The 22,629-nt window shown below is 48.7% G+C and overlaps 1 protein-coding gene across 1 annotated transcript in view; it reads right to left on the bottom strand.

Annotated features, from left to right (window-relative positions):
• megf11 (multiple EGF-like-domains 11) overlaps positions 1 to 22,629 on the bottom strand; it is a 54,230-nt gene that overhangs the window by 14,344 nt on the left and 17,257 nt on the right. The window contains exons 5-12 of the mRNA XM_066701243.1: positions 9,784 to 10,030; positions 9,467 to 9,587; positions 9,200 to 9,336; positions 7,224 to 7,436; positions 6,683 to 6,857; positions 2,873 to 2,993; positions 1,768 to 1,931; positions 1,444 to 1,546 (exon numbers count right to left, since the gene is read on the bottom strand). Of these exons, the coding sequence (XP_066557340.1) occupies positions 1,444 to 1,546; positions 1,768 to 1,931; positions 2,873 to 2,993; positions 6,683 to 6,857; positions 7,224 to 7,436; positions 9,200 to 9,336; positions 9,467 to 9,587; positions 9,784 to 10,030 (1,281 nt within the window). The remainder of the gene's footprint in view (positions 1 to 1,443; positions 1,547 to 1,767; positions 1,932 to 2,872; positions 2,994 to 6,682; positions 6,858 to 7,223; positions 7,437 to 9,199; positions 9,337 to 9,466; positions 9,588 to 9,783; positions 10,031 to 22,629) is intronic.

Raw genomic sequence — 22,629 nt, 5'->3', positions numbered from 1 at the left:
GTGCCTTCAGATGAGATTGCTTGTTCCTCCGCTGACAGCCACCGAGGGGCTCCAGCCCTCAGTTAAAGGGAGAATAAACACATGCATGGAGGGACCTGCACTGGGGTTGCACAGTTGTATTGGGGCGTTTGGTCATTATTAACCAATCCAGGGTGACTTACAATTGTTACAACATATCACATTATTTTCACATTTGTACCCATTTATACAGCTGGGCATTTACTGGAGCAATCTAGGTAAAGTACCTTGCTCGAGGGTAAAACAGCAGTGCCCCCACCTGGGATTGAACCCACAACCCTCCACTACAGAGTCCAGAACCCTAACCACAACTCCACACTGCTACCCCTACTATGTTCATAGTATAACATGGTGGGAAACAGAGTTGTGAGCTCCTGGTCCTGCGAGAAGCACAGCCCTTGCAGTGTCACTAGGGGACATACAGCCATCAGCGGGGCCACAGACCTGGGGGAATAAAGGCACTGGAGCCCAGGGGCAAGGCCTGTAAAGCCACCAAGGGCCCCAGAGCGATGGGAGGCAGGAGGCCGAGCTGTGGGCATGTCCAGAGGCAGTTGTGGGCATCGCTGCTGGATGGGCAGTCAGCAGGTAAGATGTTTGACTGACTGACAGTCCCATCCGCGCTGGGGTCCCCAGCTCTGTCTTTAATACCCAGTCATGATCTTCCCAGCCCTACCAAACCCTCTTCCCCCTGCCCCCTGCCCACCGCTGCAGGGCCCCAGTGGCTCAATTATGGCAGGCAGATGGCTGGGTCCCTTCCTATCCAGAACATTATTCAGAGCATGAGAGAGAGAGAGAGAGAGAGAGAGAGAGAGAGTGCGCTGGGGACAACGAATCCGTCTGCAGCTAATTAAATTCCTCCCTCCTGGAGAATTTCATGCCCCTCAGTTCAGAACGTCTTAGCGGCACAAGACCTGAGGGGCCCTGCAGGCCTAACCTTTCCTGCAAAGCCCTTTTTACTTTTTAATACAATAATAATAGTGCCACGAGTCTCGGCTGTGTCTGCGCTCCCTGTATCAATAATTTGGAGGGTAATGGTTCAGCAGAGACCATAATGATCCTCGCCCTTGCTGTGACATTCAGCGTTTTAATTCCCCCCCTCCTTTTCTTCCTCCTTCCAGCTTTACTCATTTAACCCCCACGGTTTCAACATTCACCTCTCCACTGAAACGAACATGAAGGGGACAAACAAAATAAAATTAAATCTTCTGGCTGCGCTGTGGCGGCCCCATACGGTCTATTCCTGAGAGAGTCATGACTCCACGTCTTTATTAACTTGTGCATGAAATATTGGATCTTGAAGCACCTCCGATGGCATTACGGTGTCGGTGTGCTGGACGCCCACCCCCACTCTAAACCCACCTGGTGCACCTGGCAAGTCACACTACCTCCCCTTTCCACCCTCCCCTCCCCAGGCTTGGTGTGTACCTGTCCAGCCGGCGAGGCAGCGACAGTAGCCGGTCACGGGGTCGCAGCCGTCTGCGTGGCTGCAGTCACAGCGCTCCCGACAGTCAAGCCCGTATGTCCCATCCTGACAGAGACACAGGGCACAGCCACACTCACACAACCTGACAATGCAGGATACAGTCTGGTACATTATTGTCAGAAATATAATAATAATAATAATAATAATAATAATAATAATAATAATAGTAATAACCATAATCATCATCATCATCATCATCATCATCATCACTTTGTTTGATTTTGTTTTGAGGTACTGAAAAAGGAACCCCAGACAGGCAGACTCACGGGGCAGGGCTGCTCACAGCTGCCCCCTCTCCAGCCCGGGGAGCAGGTGCAGGAGCCGTCCATGGGATTGCAGGCAGCTCCGTTGGCACAGACACAGGACTGGTTACAGCCCAGGCCCCAGGATCCGCTAGAGCACAGGATAGAGCAGTCCACTCCCTGCCAGCCTGGAGAGTAGGATGAAAGTGGGAGGGAAGGGAGATTGAGAGGTCGAAAACGAGAGAATTAAGGAGTGGAGAAAGGGAGAGAAAGAGAGTGAGAGTGGGAGATTATGGATCACAAGCTGCAGGGACTCAGACCTCTGCGCTGTGATGCAGGGATGATTTCTGCGGCAGTTACAATTTCCCGAACCGCGAGCCACACGCAGCCGAGACGTGGCCGTGTTGATCTGGCAATGTGGGCTGCTGGTTGCGGTCACTCCTGGATGACCCGACACGCAACCCTGCGGTCAGAGCCTCCGTCTGGAGCGAGCGAGCGAGCGAGTGAGTGAGCAGAATTTGAAATCGCAATGAAAGTAAAATGCATTCGTCCTTGTTGGGGGTTCGGTGGAGGCAATGGTTAACAGAACTATCATCAGGCTTACAGCAGATTTTTAAATTATAAATAAGACACCAACTTAATGAAGAGACAGCCTTTAATGATTCTCAGTGGCGAGGGAGATGTGTTATTTATTACAGTGAAATCCAGCTGAGAGAGATAGAGAGAGAGAGAGAGAGAGAGAGAGAGAGAGAGAGACGGCAGCCAGCTGGCCCAGTCCAGCCTGCCTTACACAGTTGGGTAAGGAGAGCAGGGGGCTGCTCTTCAGAGGGCCGGTGGGCTCACAGGCCCAGAAACAGGCGATTAATTTAATTATTTAAATTAAATTTAGAGTTCAAATTCGAGTGCCATTTTCGGTCCGGGTCAGGGTTAGGGGTAGAGTCCCAATTACACTTAGGCTTTCATTAAGGTTCGGGTTGCTTATCTACGGACTAAACTGAATCAGGTTTTGTATGGGCCTGGCTTAAAATGTGGGTGTTGGCTGGGGTTGGGGTTCTGGCTGACGTTAGGGCTTAAAGCGGTCCAGGCGATGTATTGCAGCAGTGCGTGTGTTGAAGGCTGTAGGCTGTACCTTCTCTGCAGGAGCAGGAGCCGTCGATGGGGGAGCAGGCTGCCTGGTTCCTGCAGGCACACACAGAGGAGCAGTTACCTCCATAGGAGCCGGTCGGACAGGGCAGGGAGCAGTCATCACCCTGTGCATGGGAGAGAGAGAGAGGGAGACACAGAGAGAGAGAGAGAGAGAGAGAGAGAGAGAGGCTCAGACAGGCCACAAAATAAAGAATCCCGAGCAACAGTATGTTACTCATGCACACACACAACCCCCCCGGACAGATTTTGTCCCCCAACGCTTGATCCACACAGCCTCACCAGAAGATAAGACTGCCTGTACACTGTGCAATAGCAGAAGACGGCTCTCCTGACATGGGGGGATTGTGTGCAGCCTTAAACTAGCTCTTCCGTGTCTGTAGAGGGGGATCTCCCTGGCCACAGTGCGCTGACCAGTTTTCCCAGGCCTCCATTGCGCTGCTGCTATACTAGGTGACAACAACGTCCCACGCATCGTGTTGTAAACAGTGACCGGAGGGGAACAGCACAGCACTTAATAGAGCAAGGGGCATGTATAGTCTGCTGCAGAGTCCCCCCAGACTGACAACCCCTACCGCCCTCTCCCTCTCTATCCCTCTTCATCTCCCTCCCCCTCTCCAGCTCCCGCTCCGCCAGAGATAATGAGCTCACTGGAGATCGGCTCTGGCTCCGCACAGCAACCCCCGGCCCCTGTCTGCTGCTCCTGCGAGTCCCACACACGCGCGCTCTAATAAAGCACCCTATAAAAGAAACATCATCTTCTCACCCTGCGATTCTTTCCTGCCCGGATGCCATTTGAATGTATTGCTTTTTAACCTCGCAGCAGTGGGAGGAACATGGAGAGGCCAGGCCCCCTCCCTCCACGCCGCTTGCGTTCTTTGGCCCGGGAAGCAAAGCCCTGATTGACAGCTGGTGAAACTATTTTAAGTTCCCAGTCAGGGCCCGGTGGGAGAGGCCTGTGTGGGCCCTCCAGCTTGAAGGGCCTCTGGGGACCCAGCAGGAGGAGCTGTGTGATTAACATTTTGAAGTGGGTCTAAAGGCAGGTCCCAGAGGGAGTTGGCGCTGGAAGTACAGCATGGCGCCTTGAACCTCGCAGTACTGCTGCATTACTGCTGCATGTCACTGCCCAGCATCTGGATCTGCTCACTATTTTTGGGGACTGCTTGTTAAGGCACTGGGAGTTCTCCACTTCCCTGTCCTGTAATTAATTTAACCTGCCAGAATGGTCAGAAACAGCCGAGACGCACAGTGAGACGGGGGCGGGGGGATCTGCGGTCCACCTTTCTGTGCCGATGCTTTTGCTCTCATTAGTATTCTGAGCAAACTTAATTAGACAGGGGCTATAGGAATGGCTTTTTTCATTCTGACGTGCCATTGATCAGTCCTGCGCTTATTGATATGCAAAGGATACACACTGCTAATTAAACTTTTTTTTTTTTTTTTACTTCAAACCAACTCAATTCAGAGACCCCCCCCACACACACTCTCTCTCTTTATTGGCGATTTAAAATTGATATAAGGCAAAAAACTAAATGAAAGAAACTAGAGGAAACTAGAGATTGCTGCTACACACGTCACAAACAGGACACAGACTGCAGTGCCTCTCGCCCATTGACTCTCCTGATGTACTCGGAGCGCAACAAACAAGGCCGAGGCCCATCCCAACGTACCGCACCGTGGAACACAACAATGATATCTACCTATGTTGAGTTGTCGAACTTCAATACAATGCTGTGTCTGCTACAGTCACCTGGTCCGATGTGATGCCTTGTTCTCTCTATCCTGCCTGCGGGTATTAAATCTCTCTACACACACAGCGGACGAATTTAATTCCCTCAGTGATACTGAAAAGACTTCTGCCTTAATTATCAGAGGCAGCCACTTGACAGAGGAGGGGTAGGTATGCCAGCAGCAGGGCTTGTGGCCTTGCTGATACAGGGTTAGGGGGGCTCCATCTCTGTGCACAGCAATCGCCCCCCTCCCCTCACTCACACGCTGGTCTGCCCCCCAGCACCACTACCACCATCTCACAGCTGCTGTTTACCCCCTGTAGAAGTTTACAGTGGTAAAAACGCCAGAAACGTGATAGGAAGCCAAGTGAAATCAAGGTAGACCACAGAGACTGGGACGGTTCAGTCCAGGCACATCTGGTAAAAACACTGTACGTGCCTTAAGAGCTGCCCTAATTATCCGCAGTCATGTTTCACTGTGGTCATCTTTGATCTCAGCCGGACCAATGAGGTCCTGTTTAGACTGCTGAAATATGAGCTGCAGGAGGCCAGCCAGAGAGCCCATCGCTCACACACTTTAACATGGCAATAAGGGGATTAATGACGCGTTTGCACGGAAGTGGCACTATTTCATTACAGTGGCTGGCGACGAGGAACCTTTTAAGAGAAATTAACCAGTCACGGGGGGAAGGCAATACTCAGGGACACACAGTGCAGGCTGACACTGGATTTTTTTGTTTTTTTCTTTGGCCTGGCGGCGCTTAGCTCTCTGGGCTGTGACGGCTGAGCGATGCTGTGGGTCTGGCTGGCTGGCTTTCTGTCACAGCCAGTTCATCAGTGATTTAATGCCAGCTCTGTTCCAGGCCAGAGCCGGGTTGAAAACAGCAGGGCCTCAGACCCACAGCTAATTTGTCCCTCCTCTCTGGGTGGCTGCTGCCCCCCCGCTTCCCTGTCCCCTGTGAAAATACTGACGCCTCCTGGCAGCAGGACCCAGGCTCTCTGGGTCTGTGTAATCACTCTTGGCCCACATTGTAACTGGCGCTGGACCAAGGCTGGGCAGGGCTCTCAGGTTGGGATGGTGGCACTGGACCGTGCCCAGTGATTGATGATGCCCATGCTGGGAAGCAGAGTGTGCAGCGGGAGGCTGGCACTGTCCTGCGTTGCCTGGGCACCGTGCCTGCAGGGAGTGGGCACATTCGGCTGAGCAGAGCAGCCTCTCTCTCTTGCTTATTCTACGTTTTGCTCTCAGTTGCGCTCTCTCCCTCTCTCTCTCTCTCTCTTTGCACTGTTCTCTGGGTGCACAGGTTCTTGTTTCAGGCTCCACCCAGAGAGCTCATCACGCAAGACTCAGACTTCCCTTTTCAAACAGGACTGATGTGCTGCAGTAAAACAAAGTCAGGACAATATCTCTAACTTTAAACTGATACAGAAAGCTGTGCAATGGAGGAGCGTGCCGAGTGGCTCTCCACTCCAGCAGTCCGGTCCACACACATTGTATCAGTACAGGGATTTTAAATGGACACTTATCACTTTTTTCTCTGGAGAACAGACCTGTACTGTATGGTATTCATCCATTTTGCCTGCTGTAATAACCCACTTCACCTTGTTTGTTCAGCACTCATTTGATGCTAAAAGCCAATAAAATAATTTGCCTGTGCATTAAGCTGAATGCAGGTAGGATAATGTTTTCTCCAAAAAGTTGTACTTGTACATGAAACTTAGTTGCCAGACTTTGCTTTTCCATGCCGACCTGCCAGAATATTAAGTAGGAGAAAAAGTTAATTGTTACATCAAAGTAAAGTGCTAAATTTGATTGTCCATTTTAATTTATTGATTTACTCTTTTAAGCTCAAAGTTCATCTTTAAAATGTCCGCTTGCTCTGGAGAAGGGGGCGTGTCCTGGGGGTATCTCTGGTGTGGCCAAGCCCCCTGCACCAGCACAGGCCGACATTTTAAAAAAACGACTGCGTTTGACTGCAGAATCAGGAGGCAACAGTAGAAAATAAGCCTCATTATCATAAGGCACCCTGGTCTATCTGTCAGAATAACGCCGGCGGCAGTCCTACCGTGAAGCCGGGTGCACACACGCAGGCACCGGTGATGCTGTGGCAGTCCGCTCCGTTGGCGCAGGCACACAACTGCTGACAGCTCTCACCATGGAAGCCAGGGGGGCAGGTCTCATTACAGTACAGCCCCGCCCAGCCTGCTGCACACGTGCACTCACCGGAGAGTGGGTGACAGCTGCAGAGGGATGGCACAACACACGCTGTCACTGCCACTGTCAATGGGGAATTGACCGCTGCATGCTGGACACACACACTGCTGTACTATCCTTCACAACCACACTGCATCGTGCTATACTCCTGCCCTGCTGTACAGCACACTTTTACATGCCACACTGTTATTCAGTATGATGATATACAACAATAGAATCTATACTGCCTTCCTTCTATACTATTTAATGCTATGCTGTATTATGGGTCCTCTTATTTATTTATTTAGCTTGTAAAGCCAGCACGAAGATGATGAAAAATAGTATTAGCTTGACAAAGTGATGAAGGGGCAGCCCAAGCACAGGGCTGCTGGCTGCCATTAGGAGCCTCTTACCTGAGGGTGTTGGAGGAGTTGCATGGGCAGTACCTTTCGCAGGTGAGCCCGTACAGCCCCTTTGGGCACATTCTCTGCTGACAGTGTGCACCCTTGAACCCGGGCTCGCACATGCACGCCCCATTGATGTGGTAGCACTTGGCACCGTTCTGGCAGTCGCACTTCAAGGCACACTGCAGGCCATAGCTGCCCACCGGGCACTCCTCCTGACACCTGTGTGAGAGCCAGAGAGAAGGACAGAAACAGGCAGACAGACAGACCGACCATCAGTGCACGTCATGGGGTACATATCATTTCAGTATGGCAGGGCTCTGTATGTCTAAGGCAGGCTGGGGATGGGGCTGTGGCGCTGTGTCAGAGGATGGGGTCGTGAAGCTGTGTCAGGGTGCGGGACTGTGGCACTGTGTGAGGGAGAAGGACTGTGGCGCTGTGTCAGGGAGAGAGACTATGACGCTGTGTCAGGGAGAGGGACTGTGAGCACTAGAGGTAGAGAAGAGAAGTCTGCAGTATGGAGGAACACGCAGCACAGCCGGCCCAAGGCGGGGGATCAATCCCGATTCAGACAGGTGGTTCCGAGGGAGTACAGCAGCCTCTTTACTGTACTACACTGCAGCAGGCCAGTCCAGGACAGACACACACAAGCACAGCGCCCGACCCGATAGCCTCTTCACTGAGACATCACCCGCCAGGCAACACACAGACAGATGAGTTTCTGAGCACGCTGGGATTGGGCCGCAATTACACACAGATAAAAACAAGCATCTACAGAACCCAGGCCTTGCAGAAAGGTCATAACAGCTAGACCCCTGGCATCTGCACGCACCGCTCCTGCGCGGGCGGGAGGTGAAGCTCCAGTCATTAATTGTAATGAATACAATTAGAGCTTCAAAGTTTCCTGCAGCTGAACTGGAGGGGAGATCTGTGGAGGGGCTATCGCACCTAGGCTAAATTTACCTGCCCCTCGAGCCATCAATCTGACCTGTCAAATAAAGCCATTAAGAACTAGATAAATATCTCAATTAAATTATAAAATGGGCTCGTTATGTCTGGCGTTTAAATTACATTGGCTTTCGCCCTTATCAGGGGAGGCGAGTGTTATTACACGGGGAGAGCGCTAACTCAATCTGGGGTTATTCCAGGCAGGCTAATTCAGCTGTCAGTGGCCCTGAATGAATGAGGGCAATTTCGCAAAATATTAAACAAAGAGGTGCCAAGACATCTCTCCCGGATGACCTCGCTTCCTGGAGCAATCGTGCTTCACATGTAAGGCCATGGAGACCGGACTTCAGCGGGTGCATGGGGCGCAGAAACCAAACGGATCCCTGGATTTGGGCTTGACCTGATGAAGAGCTCTGTGATGCAGTAGCCTCTCCACAATCCATTGAGCAATAGCCAATGCGTGGGAGATGAGAACCTCAAGACAGCAAGGGCAGGACACAGAGGTATGCTGTGCCGGGGGGGCGCTCGCACTGCCGAGGGCCAGCCGTCTGGCTACGAACACTTTCGCATGGGTCAGTGTCTTCTGCCAGCTGAGAACATGTCATCACTGAAGGATGTGGAATCTAGGAGCGCCTTACGCACTGGAGCACATCCGGGACACGGCCTCCGCATCCGAGTATCAGTGCACTTGGGATAGGAGTGCTACATCCACATATACAGTGTACACACAGGCACATAAGTATGCTAAAACTAAAGGGCATATTACCTAACTGAAGGACTGGAGTAATGCATGCAGACACAAGTATGCTCACCCACCCACACATCAAAACCAAGCTGCTTCACTGAGTTACACTGGATAGCAGATGACTGCCTGACTGGTGGAAACTCGATCTCAGGACTGTCAGTCTTTAATAGTTTGTTATTTTGTTCGCCATTCAACAGACAGACAAACAAAGAAGCAAACAAATATAAATCAATAAAATAATTAATTAAACATTCAATCCTAAGCAGGCTGCTGGCGGCCATGGCGTTCGTACCTTTCCCCTGTGTAGCCCGCCGTGCACTGGCACTGCCCGCTCACATGGTCACACAGCCCACCGTTATGGCAGGGACAGTCCTGGCTGCAGTTGATGCCAAACTTCCCTGATTGGCATGGCTGGGCACACACTGAGCCCTGCAGACACACAAGGAGATCCAGAGCGTGAGCTGAACTGGACATGTTTGTATACCCACTCACTCTCATTGACACTCTTTCACACTCACTCTCTCAGGCACTGTGTTTCTGGAGGCACCCACTGTCTTACCATCCAGCCAGCTGGACAGGAGCACTCTCCGGACACGTGGTGACACACTCCTCCGTTCTGACAGGGGCATCGGAGTTCGCACTGGGCACCGTGGCTGCCAGGGGGGCACCGCTCCTCACAGCTGGGAGAGGAGGCGAGGTGGCGGGCAAACAAGATAACCAACAGAGCCGAGTTTAGGGAAAAAAAATCCCAGAACTACTTAAATAAAAGAAAAGAAAGAAAGGAAGGAAAAAAACACAATACACCATGCAGAAAGAGGAAAGAGGAGTTTTTTTTTAAGGCAACCAGGCCAGACACAGCACTGCTCAGCTACTCACAAGGCTCCAGTGTATCCTGGGGCACAGTGGCACTCGCCGGTCTTGTGGTCACAGGTGGCACCATTCTGGCACTGGCAGTGCAGCTGGCAGGCCTTGCCGTAGTAGCCGGCAGGGCAGATCTCCTCGCAGCGCCAGCCCTGGTAGCCGTCGTTGCAGACGCAGGCGCCAGTGATGGGGTTGCACAGCGCGTTGTTCTGACACTGGCAGCGGTTACTGCAGTGGGGCCCCCAGTGGTCACTCTCACAGCCTGCGGCACAGGGACACACAGAGGCACTCAGAGACACACTTACAGACATAAAGAGACTACTGCACTCTCCAGCCAAGCTATAATTACCACGCAACTTTGATTTTATTTGTTTGTCATTTTATGTTAAAATAATAGAAATAAAAAAATTGGAAAAGCAATCCAAACTGAAGAAAGAAACATCTGAAACCAGCAGCCTGTAGCACCTGTGTGACACCTTAGCTTAGAGTAACGTCAGGCTGTTTCACTCCCTGGGTACTTAAACAGGTGTGAGGTTAATGTGGCTGTAAGTGCCGAATTAACTCATCTGTCAGCGAGCGGCGAGCGCACAGCTCCTGACAACATCCCTCAGACACAGCCAGCACAGGGCTTCATTACAGCAGCTCCTTAATTACTGACACAAAGAGAGCCACAACCAAGTGAGTGATTACAGAGCAGGGAATGGGAGGATTTGTGGGGGCTGCAGTGAAGGGAACCAGCAAATATCAGTTTCCACCATTTCCACCATGGTGTGCAGAGGCGTGCTTGGGTGGAGGCAGACATCCATCAGTCACGCTTTGGTTGGGTCACGAAAGTGGCGCTCTCCGGGCACCGAGCTGAACTCCCGACATTTACAAATACAACCATCAGAGGGACACACGTCAACATGCGCGGCATCAGCTCCCGCAGGATCAATGGGAGTGAGGGAGATGGCAGAGGGAGTGAAGCTTGTCCTTTCCCAAGCCAGTCCCCCGCGACCCCTGCCGCACAGCCTGCATACGAATCCCTGCTCTTTTAAGACGTGGCCTCACCCTGGGGCTGCCAGGGGCACTCCAGTTCTTCAGTGTTGGATGCCAATCCCCGCTGAGCAGCAGTTTCTTATCAAAGGCACGGGCACAACAAAAGACAGAACATCAGGCACGGACACACAAGAGGACCTCCACAGCTGTAACTCTGAACAGGGAGAGAGATCATGAAGGAGCAGATCGCAGGCCAGCTATCACTGTGGTCAGAAACCGGCATTCGTCAGTTTCACTGGAAGGTCTTCCACAATTGGAAAAAAAGCCAACTTTGGCATGTGTAAAATCTGAGAATAAGGCATAAACACAGGGATCGCAGTAGGATGGGTGGTGTAGTAATACTGTATGATGCACATCAATGCAAAGAGGTGCAGAGCCCAGTTGATGCCGATAGCAACCACCTGACAGCTACACAGTCCTCACAGAGCTGTCTTCAAAACCTACCGGTTTGCTCTTATCTTCTCTGTTATTACCATTAATAAACAAATAAATAAATAAAGCCCCAGCACACAAATAAACTGTAATATAGGCACTGCTTAATTTGCACAGCTTTCTAATTTCTCCAGCAGCTCAACAACCATTGCAATTTGAGAGTCTTAAAGCTTCTTTAGCCCCGAAGTTAGATGCTTCAGCACATTTGAGTAAAGCCCATTTTCCGCCCTCATCTCCTGCACAAAGCAGTGACGCAGCCCTCGGACTCGCCGGAGCGGATTTCTGCGAAGGCATTTGACTGCGATTAGGGCGCGGGGAGTTCACACCTGGAGCACGGCACGCTGCTTGGCTTGGTAAGACACAGACTCCCCGAAAAAGTATAAGAAGAGTTATAAATAAATAAACACACTCTTACATACACACATAACACCAGTCTGGCCAAATAATAAAGGGTAAATTACACATGTGGGAATCAACAGTGCTTCTCATGCAGAGAAAGCTCTGAGCCAGCGATGCTCCTGGTAGCTCTGACCAAGATTGGGAGGTTAACGTGCCAGGAAGGTTTTTTTTACCTGGACACAGAGCTCACAGACCAGTGCCTGTTTTACGAGCAGAATAATGTGCAGTGTCCTACCCTGGCAGATGTTACACACAGAAAGATAGCAGACAGTAACAGCAGCAGCCTGCAGTGCATTGTGACACCTGACACAGCACCACCCTCTGCTGCATAGCCTATGTCTCACTGCCATTCCTGCATTATGGCCAAACATCTAATTGAAAGGGCTGGGACTGATGTTCTGACACATACACACACACACACACACACACACCTCACTTTAATCAATTGCAACTAAGTATACAAAATAAGGGTGTTTTTGAAAGATGTCACACCCTTAAAATAGGTTATTTACAGGGTTGGGAAACTATAGATTTACAGATTTGAGATTGGTGTTAATTTGAGTTTATATGGTTGGTTTATTTTCTTTGGATTACTTTGAATGTAATTGGATTTGATTTGGTTCTCATTTGTGATATTTGCACTTTAACTTCCCCCTTCCTATGCAAATCTCCTGAATTAATTGAGGTTGATTGAATACAGAGATACTCATATTGAATATTGACAACTTGTTAATTGAATTACTTGCTGTTCTGGGAATATTGTAATTTATTGTTGCTGGATTTTGCACAACTGATCTCAGGATTTTATAACGTTTATCCTTTTTTTAACAAAATAAACATCTTTATGTTTGAAGTTTGCCTCCTCCTTGCATGGCACACTTTATAATTGTTCTCCCAATTACAGAACCTGTGTGGGAAGTTAAAGGGGTTCTACCTGTATATAAGAGGACCTTGCCCTCTATAAACACAAGGTTGCGTAGTCGGTTTTAAACAACTTTAAACCTTTTTAAAAGCTGTGTATTGACCCGCTACACAAATACACACTCACACACAAACCCAGAGAAGCAAGAGACAGCTCCTGTCAACCATTAAAAAAAATCCACCCGAGGCCCTGACAGGCACAACCTGAGTCTAGATGGCTCTCCAGTGCGAAACTGATCTAATAAAACCTCCTCACGTTACTTAATCAATAGGCTCCAACGGGCGCGGAGAGGAGGTTTGGCAATTAAATGAGTAAGCAAAATTTTAAGCAAAAGGCATTAAGTAAGGGAATTTGTTTTCAAAGTGTTTTAAATCCCAGACCACAGAGTTTGTAAGCCAGTCAAACACGGCAGCGAAACCGCAGCCTCTGTCCAGCAAGGATCTGTGGCCGGCTCGCCCTTTGAGGTGTTAAAATCAGAGATGGATCACGACTGAAACACCTCACTCCTCTGCCAGGTAAACTCATCACCGTCTCCGCAGGGAGACATCAAGGCAGTGACACATCAAATACACTGTTAGTTTGCACCAAGAAGCCTCATGCTTTGACGATAATCCCCAAATGCATTATGGAGGAAAAAAGGTTAAAGGAAACATTGAAAATACATAAACAAATAAAAAAGTAAGTATCAATTCCCGTGCTACCACATCCCTCCAGTGCCGAAATGATGAGTGTACTCTGGTGTTAAAGTGCAGGTGATGAATGCTCTTTGCTTCATTAAAGCTGCTGTTGTAAGAGATGTCAATACCCAATATGAATCAGCTGCGGTTTTCAGCGGAGGGGCTGGCAGATATTAGGACGTTATTTATGAGCTTATTGATGATAAGGAAGAAGATACAAGAGACGTTTATGAAACACCATTCCAAAACCTGACGGATGCATTCCTAAATATTCTTTAAAAAATATATTAAAAATTAAATGCCAATAGTTAGAATGAGGGATTTTCCTGACTCGCTTAGAAACTCTCTAACCTGCTGCCGCCTTCACCACACCTGGCTGTTGGTCTAATTTGGCCTGGACCAGAAGCAACGCTACCTCTCACCACAGACGAGATAATCCTGTCACCAGGCTTCACCAGAATGATGGGAAGAGAAGAGTATGGAGAAGGGAAGGAACTGCTCATGATCCGAAGCATACCACCTCATCTGTGAAGCATGTAATGGCATGGGCATGTATGGCTGCCAAGGGAACTGATTCCCTTGTATTTATTGATGATGTGACTTCTGACAAAAGCAGCAGGATGAATTATGAAGTGTTTAGGTCTATATTATCTGCTCAGATTCAGCCAAATGCTTCAAAACTCATTGGACAGCTCTTCACAGTGCAGATGGACAATGAGCCTAAAGCATACTGTGACAGCAACCCAAGACTTTTCTAAGGTGAAGAAGTGGAATGTTCTGCAAAGTCAATCACCTGACCTGAATCCAATTGAGCAGCATTTCAACTTGCTGAAGGCAAAACTGAAGGCAAAACGCAGCAAGAACAAGCAGGAACTAAAGTCAGCTGCAGTGCAGGCCTGGCAGAGCATCACCAGGGAAGAAACCCAGCATCTGGTGATGTCTATGGGTCCCAGACTTCAGGCAGTCATTGACTGCAAAGGATTTGCAACCAAGTATTGAAACTTATGATTATGTTTGTTTGTCCAAATACTTTTGAGCACCTAAAATTGGGGGGACCACATATAAAAATGGGTGTAATTCCTACACCGTTCACCCAATTTGGATGTAACTATCCTCAAATTAAAGACAAAAGTCTACACTTAAAGTACATCTTGTTTAAAGCACATTGTTTCCTTTCCTTTCCTTTGTGGTGTTGTACAGATCTAAAATAATGAAAATTGTGTCACTGTCCAAATATCTATGGACCTAACTGTATATACAGTATTTTACAGAATACAGTATTTTTTAAAACATGCTAACATTTGCAAAAGTCAGAAAAATAATTATTAGAAAAATACCACATGAGCCTTTCCTGGTCAGTGCCTCGGGGACTCAAGGACAGGCAGGGGGAGGAGCCCATGACCCACACTGAGCCCCATCAGGAATGCATTTGCCACAGTCTTCAAGCACAGCCTGTGGCTCCCAGGAGTCCTGCAAGCCATGCTCCTGCTCATTTAGCATGCGTTTTGCCGTTGATAAGAAAAGCCGCAATTATACTGGAAACTTACTGCAAAAATAACTCAAAACTTAAAACCCAGCACACCACCAAACCAGCAGATCATTTCAGAAACCTACAGCCTCCCAATATAGTGTCTCCATCAGCACACTGTCACAGTCCCACTGCCTGCCGAGATCAATAATTCAGTAAAAAAAACATACAAAAAAAGGCTCTGAAAATGGGGCAACAGAAACAAATAACAGAAAGAAGTAAACGAATCTGTGATTCAATGATAGAGGACTGTAAGTAAGAAATAAGTAAATTAACAAAAACAAACAAACGGCTAAACACAATGAATGCATTTGAGTGTGGACACGTGGGGTCACAGGCACAGCTAACTATGGGCCGACTGCGGAGACAATGTCAAAGGAATAAAACAGTTCGTACGACACTTAATTTGTGTCCATCGATTTCCTATTTTTAATTAATAATTCTAATTATGATGCAGCAAATTTAGCCATCAGCCAGCAGGGGGTCGATGGCAGGGTATTGATTGAGGCAACGGGCTGATCCAGATGTTTCTGACGCCATTGATTTCCTGCTCCGAGCGTGTTAGGAAACGCAGAGCCGTGCTCGTCCTCTGTGGGGAGGCAGGGTGGGGGGTTGGGCAGGGGGGCCAACCTGGAGGCTGTCTTACCATGTCTGTCCAAAACACAGGGGGAGGCAGAAAAGGGATAGGCAGACAGAGACTGGGCACTCCCCTCTCAGTCCTGGCACATACTTTTTCGCATTCCTGCTATAGGACCCAGACTGGTACCCAATTTTCACCCTCCTCACCCCAGGTTCCTGCTGCCTCCCTCACAGCCAGCTGACAGTGCAGTGATGTCCTGCCAGACACAGGAGGTGTCCGGGGCACAGGCCCAGAGAGCTGGGTCCAGTGTGACAGGTCTGTCCTTTGATGTAATAATTACACTGGGCATATGTGACCTCACCCCCTTGCATTTGTGTGTGTCTGTGCGTGTCTGGACATGTTTGTGCATGCACGTGTCTTCTTGTGTGTGTGTGTATGTGTGTTGACGGGTTTGTGCGTGTATGTGTGCTTTTGCGTGTCTGTATGTGTGCGTGCACATGTGTGTGTGGGGTGGTTTGAGTATCCCACAGAGCACCAGAGTCTCCTGCTCGTCACTCAGGGATCCTGGATGTCCCTGAGCTGGTGTTAATGGTGAGTGAGAGAGAGAGAGAGAGGAGGCAGCCAGAGCCCCAGTATCAGAGGGAGCCTGAGAGGGCACGGGCAGAGGGCCGCTTCGAGCTGTGGGACCTGAGGAAAGGCTTTAATGACAGCGGCTGTGCCAGAACTGCTGCTGCTCTGTCAAGGACTGCCAGAGATCCTGGCATCTGGAAACACTGTGCAGGACAGAGAGAGAGAGAGAGAGAGAGGGTGGAGGGGGGACACTGCCAGAGAGAATGGAGGAGAGAGAGAGAAAGAAGGAGAAAGGGAAGGCAGCCTGAGAGAAGGAAAAAGAGAGATAAAGAGACAAAGCCATCCAGTATAAAATCCTCCTGCTCTCTTATGAAAGAGGACTTATTATCTTGCGTATATATCCATACATGACTAGGTGGTCCAGGACAGGGCGGGGGGCCGGTGGTTGAAGGCCAGACAGCTGGACAAGCTGCTGGACCTGGCAGAAAGAATCTGGCATACCTCCAAAGGCCACCCGTCTCTCCCTCACTGCCTCCACAGGCTGCCAGGGCTCAGGACCTTGGGCACAGTACAGCCCGATCCGAAGCCCCGTGGATCTGAAATCACGAGCCTCCCTGCGACGAAGGAGTTTTCTGTTCGAACTCTTGTTTGGTTTTGTCTTTACCCACTAAATATTTGTACTCAGGCAGCGATGGGTCTTGTTTCTTTGTTTGTTTGTTTGCAAGTCTGACACAAACAGACGAGAATCTCTGCAGCAGCTGACGCAGAGCGAGGAGAAAGCAGTTGTGCGAGTTCTTGTAGGAAGTCCATATCCACAGGGGCTCTCCACCTTTAACAAACTTTAATAATGTACCTCTCAGACAATCTGCAGAGCCTCCTCACGGTACAGTAATTGCCTTTTAATGATCTCGCATTAATGCAAATGTGCTTCAGAAGGAAATAAATCTTGCACAGGGTTTACGACTCTCTCCAGGTAGCTGTCTTCCCACTAAGAGAGAAAGTATTAATGTCAGGGAGGAGAATAGGGCGAGCCATACAGTTTACTGCCAGGGTCAGATGTCAGCCTCCAGCCCCTCTCACTGTATCATGCACACCGACCAAGGCGATGAAAACAACCCTCCCAATTTCTTCTACCAGGTCGCTCATAGAAACATATAATTGACATCTACGTCTGCTCGTCTCCCAAGATAAATTGGCAGGCTGCATAAATCTTATTTTGCAGCTTGAGCTTGTGATGAGAGAGAAAAAAAGGTCTGTTCATCATTGAGCTGGCACAGAGAATTACAGCTCAATGGCACATAAATTAAAATGGGTGTCTTTTGTCTTTTTTCAGTTACATTTACAATCAGGTTGTCACTGCTTGTGATTTTGTCTGTGCACAGGACTGTCAGGTGTCACAGGCAGGGTCCTCTCACTGTGACCCCCTCCACAACCAGCCAGGTCACCCAGTTAACCTGCTCAATCAGACCAGTTTTGGCAGGTTGGAACAAAAGCAAGTCTGAAGGGCGATGCTTCCACAACCACCCCCTCCCCCTCACAATATCATCGCTTGCGTGCTCTTCCTGTGGCCCCGGGGAGCTTGGCTGAAAGGTCAACCATCCCGGTGAACCGTGTGTTGAGGCGCGCAGGGACCAAGGAATTATTCCTGTGCGTCTTCAGAGTCACAGAGAGGTCGCTGGAATAACGCGCTGCCATGGTGCGTGCCCCTGAAAGAAATTGTTTGTGCTACACAGGCGTGGGAGTGGGTGTTTTGGGGGGAGGCGGAAACCAAGGCGCTGCAGGAAAGTTGGGAAGATGGAAGGCCCTGCTGCTCGTCTGAATGGGCCATTTGTCCCCAAATTTCTCAGGACACCGCGAGTTGAGCAGAGTCAGGAAGAAAGTCGACAGTCACTGACTTCCGAGTAATAGAACAGGAAGGAGACCAACCTCCCCCCAAACCAACTCAGATTTAAAGAGATGTCTGAAGAAACAAAAAAAATAACAATTCACTTTGTTCAGTCTGGGCTTTTATTCAGACTTTAGCCTTTGCTGCTCTGGACGTTTACCAGCTCTATCGATCTGAGGGATTGAGGGATTCCTATCTGGGCCCAGAAACAATCTCTAAACTTGTGCTCTGACTGGAATAGGTCAACTTTAAATCTTAACTTGCGTAAGCCTGGGGTAGAGAGAGAGAGAGAGAGAGATACACACACACGCACACACATCCAATAAAGTAATTTAAAATAAGGAAGAAACAGAAAGAAGGTGAAGAGCTCGGATATATACAGTCTGACATGTCAAGAGCCCCCAGAAGCAGTTACTAACAAGTCTAGAGAGAGAGAGGGAGCAGGTGGGGAAGGGGACACTGCCAAAGAGAAAGAAAGAGAGAGAGGGGTCCTAATGTAGTTTGACCTCAGCAGTTGCACAGTGACCTCTCAGACTTGAACACACCTGCTGCATGCTGCCTCCTTACTCCGCGGGCCAGAGGTGACAGCGCACGTCACAGCAGGTTTTTCTCTGCGTGGCAAAACCCAGAATTTAATTTAATTTAATGTAATTTAATTCCAATGGCTTCTAAAGACTACATTAACGTAATCAAACAAGGAGAGAAGAGAGCTGTTTATCTCGACCTTGGGGAATGCTGCGGGTCTGCACTCGGGCAGTGCGGCTTCCACACAACACAGCTTGTTTATCGGGGATTTTAAAACAGCACTCTATTGATCTCCCAGTCAAACTCGCTTAAAGAAAATAGCGAGTAGAAGGTCCTTCTGTTTCTATAGTCCACTCTGGAGAGGGCAGCTGCAATGCTCTCATTCCCACTGACTGCATCCTAACGAACGTCAGAGTGGAGTACAGAAGAAAAATTAAACACATGCAAATTCTATTTAATATATAAATACACCTACGCAGTATACCTGAGTCACACGCTACATTGCTTTTAAAACAGTCAAAATCTAACCATACCCAGAAAGTCAAAACAAAACACACTAAAATGCAGACACACTAGCACACAACCAGACACTCCCACACTCTCACACACTAGCAAACACACACCTACACACTGCTCACACACTTACACACTCCCTAACACACACAAACACACACTCCCGCACCCCCGCACTCACTCAGTCACACTGCTCAAAGCTTTCACTCCTGACTCTGGGATTTTTTTCCACTGCCTCCACATCACTTTACCCTCAGTCAGGGTAAAAACTCTCCAATATAACACCTTCAAATGTAACATACTTTTGTCTCAGAAGTGTGGCGTCTCCTTCCCCGGCATCACAGGGGTCATGTAAGTCAGACAGGTGCCAGTGAGTCCGTGCCAGGACCGAGCACATGATTCAAACACAAGGCAGCTTGGGCTCCTCCAAAAAAAAATTAGATTAAAAGTTTGTTTTTTTAACTTTACTCCCAACAAAAGGAGGAGTATGTCAATGTTTCGCTGACAGCTAATTGGACTTGGCAGCGCTACAGCTCAATTCGTCAGCACTGGGGGTTTTGCTGGAGAGGAGCAAGCGAATCGATGTCCCCCGGGACAGCTTGTAATCACTGCACAGCTCAAATTAAGTCCAGGGTTAAATATCAGGAGATCACAGGTACAGCCTTGGATGTGCCAGAGCCTACTAATATGCTCGCCTTCCCACTGCAGCCAAGGACACTGCGAGAGGGCAGCCAGCAGGCCTGCATACATCAACACCACCCGACAGACTGGGCTCGGGGCAGGATTAACCCCTTGCTGGCAGGCACTGCAGAAACACACACAGCCTCCTCTCCGCCCTGGTCTACTTCAGCTGACCACGCTCTTTTACTGATCATGCCACTGCATTTAGTGCTTTCGTCTTCCCCGTTCCCTTAATCCTTTTTATTAAAATGCATCTTTAAAAAAGGATATATACATACAGTGGGGGAAAAAAGTATTTGATCCCCTGCTGATTTTGTACGTTTGCCCACTGACAAAGAAGTGATCAGTCTATAATTTTAATGGTAGGTGTATTTTAACAGTGAGAGACAGAATAACAACAAAAAAATCCAGAAAAATGCATTTCAAAAAAGTTATACATTGGTTTGCATGTTAATGAGGGAAATAAGTATTTGACCCCTTCGACTTAGTACTTGGTGGCAAGACCCTTGTTGGCAATCACAGAGGTCAGACGTTTCTTGTAGTTGGCCACCAGGTTTGCACACATCTCAGGAGGGATTTTGTCCCACTCCTCTTTGCAGATCCTCTCCAAGTCATTAAGGTTTCGAGGCTGACGTTTAGCAACTCGAACCTTCAGCTCCTTCCACAGATTTTCTATGGGATTAAGGTCTGGAGACTGGCTAGGCCACTCCAGGACCTTAATGTGCTTCTTCTTCAGCCACTCCTTTGTTGCCTTGGCTGTGTGTTTTGGGTTATTGTCATGCTGGAATACCATCCACGACCCATTTTCAATGCCCTGGCTGAGGGAAGGAGGTTCTCACCCAAGATTTGATGGTACATGGCCCCGTCCATCGTCCCTTTGATGCGGTGCAGTTGTCCTGTCCCCTTAGCAGAAAAACACTCCCAAAGCATAATGTTTCCACCTCCATGTTTGACGGTGGGGATGGTGTTCTTGGGGTCATTCCTCCTCCTCCAATCACGGCGAGTTGAGTTGATGCCAAAGAGCTTGATTTTGGTCTCATCTGACCACAACACTTTCACCCAGTTCTCCTCTGAATCATTCAGATGTTGGCAAACTTCAGACGGGCCTGTACATGTGCTTTCTTGAGCAGGGGGACCTTGCGGGCGCTGCAGGATTTCAGTCCTTCACGGCGTAGTGTGTTACCAATTGTTTTCTTGGTGACTATGGTCCCAGCTGCCTTGAGATCATTAACAAGATCCTCCCGTGTAGTTCTGGGCTGATTCCTCACCGTTCTCATGATCATTGAAACTCCACGAGGTGAGATCTTGCATGGAGCCCCAGACCGAGGGAGACTGACAGTTACTTTCTGTTTCTTCCATTTGTGAATAATCGCACCAACTGTCGTCACCTTCTCACCAAGCTGCTTGGCGATGGTCTTGTAGCCCATTCCAGCCTTGTGTAGGTCTACAATCTTGTCCCTGACATCCTTGGACAGCTCTTTGGTCTTGGCCATGGTGGAGAGTTTGGAATCTGATTGTTTGATTCCTTCTGTGGACAGGTGTCTTTTATACAGGTAACGAGCTGAGATTAGGAGCACTCCCTTTAAGAGAGAGCTCCTAATCTCAGCTCGTTACCTGTATAAAAGACACCTGGGAGCCAGAAATCTTGCTGATTGATAGGGGATCAAATACTTATTTCCCTCATTAACATGCAAACCAATGTATAACTTTTTTGAAATGCGTTTTTCTGGATTTTTTTGCTGTTATTCTGTCTCTCACTGTTAAAATACACCTACCATTAAAATTATAGACTGATCATTTCTTTGTCAGTGGGCAAACGTACAAAATCAGCAGGGGATCAAATACTTTTTTCCCTCACTGTACATAATAAATAAAATCAAACTTCCAATCCTGCAGACTGCATCTGAGATGTCTGCTGACGAATCGTATTCCACATCATTCACCAGATATCATTCCAGCATAAGAGCTAAAGATAAACAACATGTAAAAAAAAAACCAGTTGTTGCAGAGTTGTTGCACTAGTGATAAATACTTTACAAGCACAGACACTGTGACACACGCTGGCGGTCTGACTCAGTGTGGAGGCCAGCCCGGACTATGAAGTTTCCCTCTTGATTAATATTCAGCGAAACCTATTACCTGGCAGCTGTAATAATTGCAGCCCAGTGTTAAGGGCAAGACATAGCGGCTCAACATGCTAATTATGAATCAGAACATCGACGCTTGCCTCATGATGCTTGCTCTTATGAAGAGCATTGCGATGCACTGAATATACTGCTGCAGGCACGGGTCTCTAACCTGTAGGGGGGAGAACTGTTAAAAAAGCAGCCGAAGACGGCGGTGTCGTAGCTCGAAGGGAAACGGACACACTTGAACAGATTACGATACTAGCGCAGACAGAAGTTCTGTCTGCGAGACTGGGAGTAAGAATAATACAAAAAGGTAAAAAGCTCTCTCTTAAAATGAAGGGTGCAAATAACACTCTGAAACAAAGTCCTAAATACTGTAAATCTCGCCTAATGTGATTTTAAGAGCAGCTAGAGGGCTGGTGCACACTTCTGCCATGACCGCAGACATAGACACAGCACGGCGACTCTGAAAACAGCCCTCTCCAGTTCCAGGGAACTCGGGCGCAGGCATTAGCTCATTATTAACATCCTGCTAATGAACAGCAGGGGGATTCATCACGTGGGCCCCCATCCATGCATCATTAAGCAGCTCTGTGCCCGGCGTTAGGATGTTAATGTAGTGATTTATTTAACCAATTAATGTAAAACAAATCACCCTGCACCGGGGATCTGCCCTTTCATTACGGAAGCGCACACTTGTGACCCCCCACCCCTCTATGGCGCTCCGTCAGAACACATGCACCTCCCATTCACCCCCCACAGACTGCATGGCATACACACCTGCCACTACAATCCCACAGAGAGTTTATGCCACTGGGGCAAAATGAGGAGCGGGGGTGCTGACGAAGTGAAGACTGGGGTGGGGGGAGTGCAGACAAAGTGTGGACTTCACCTTCTTTTTATCAGATACCTTCGCAAGAACATATTAGCCGTTGAAAGAAGAGGAGAAAAACTAAGGATTTGTCATGTTTTAAGTTTAAAA

The sequence above is a fragment of the Amia ocellicauda genome, chromosome 4, assembly GCF_036373705.1.
Source record: "Amia ocellicauda isolate fAmiCal2 chromosome 4, fAmiCal2.hap1, whole genome shotgun sequence".
Lineage (NCBI taxonomy): Eukaryota > Metazoa > Chordata > Actinopteri > Amiiformes > Amiidae > Amia > Amia ocellicauda.
This window is presented reverse-complemented; position numbering and strand designations above follow the sequence as displayed.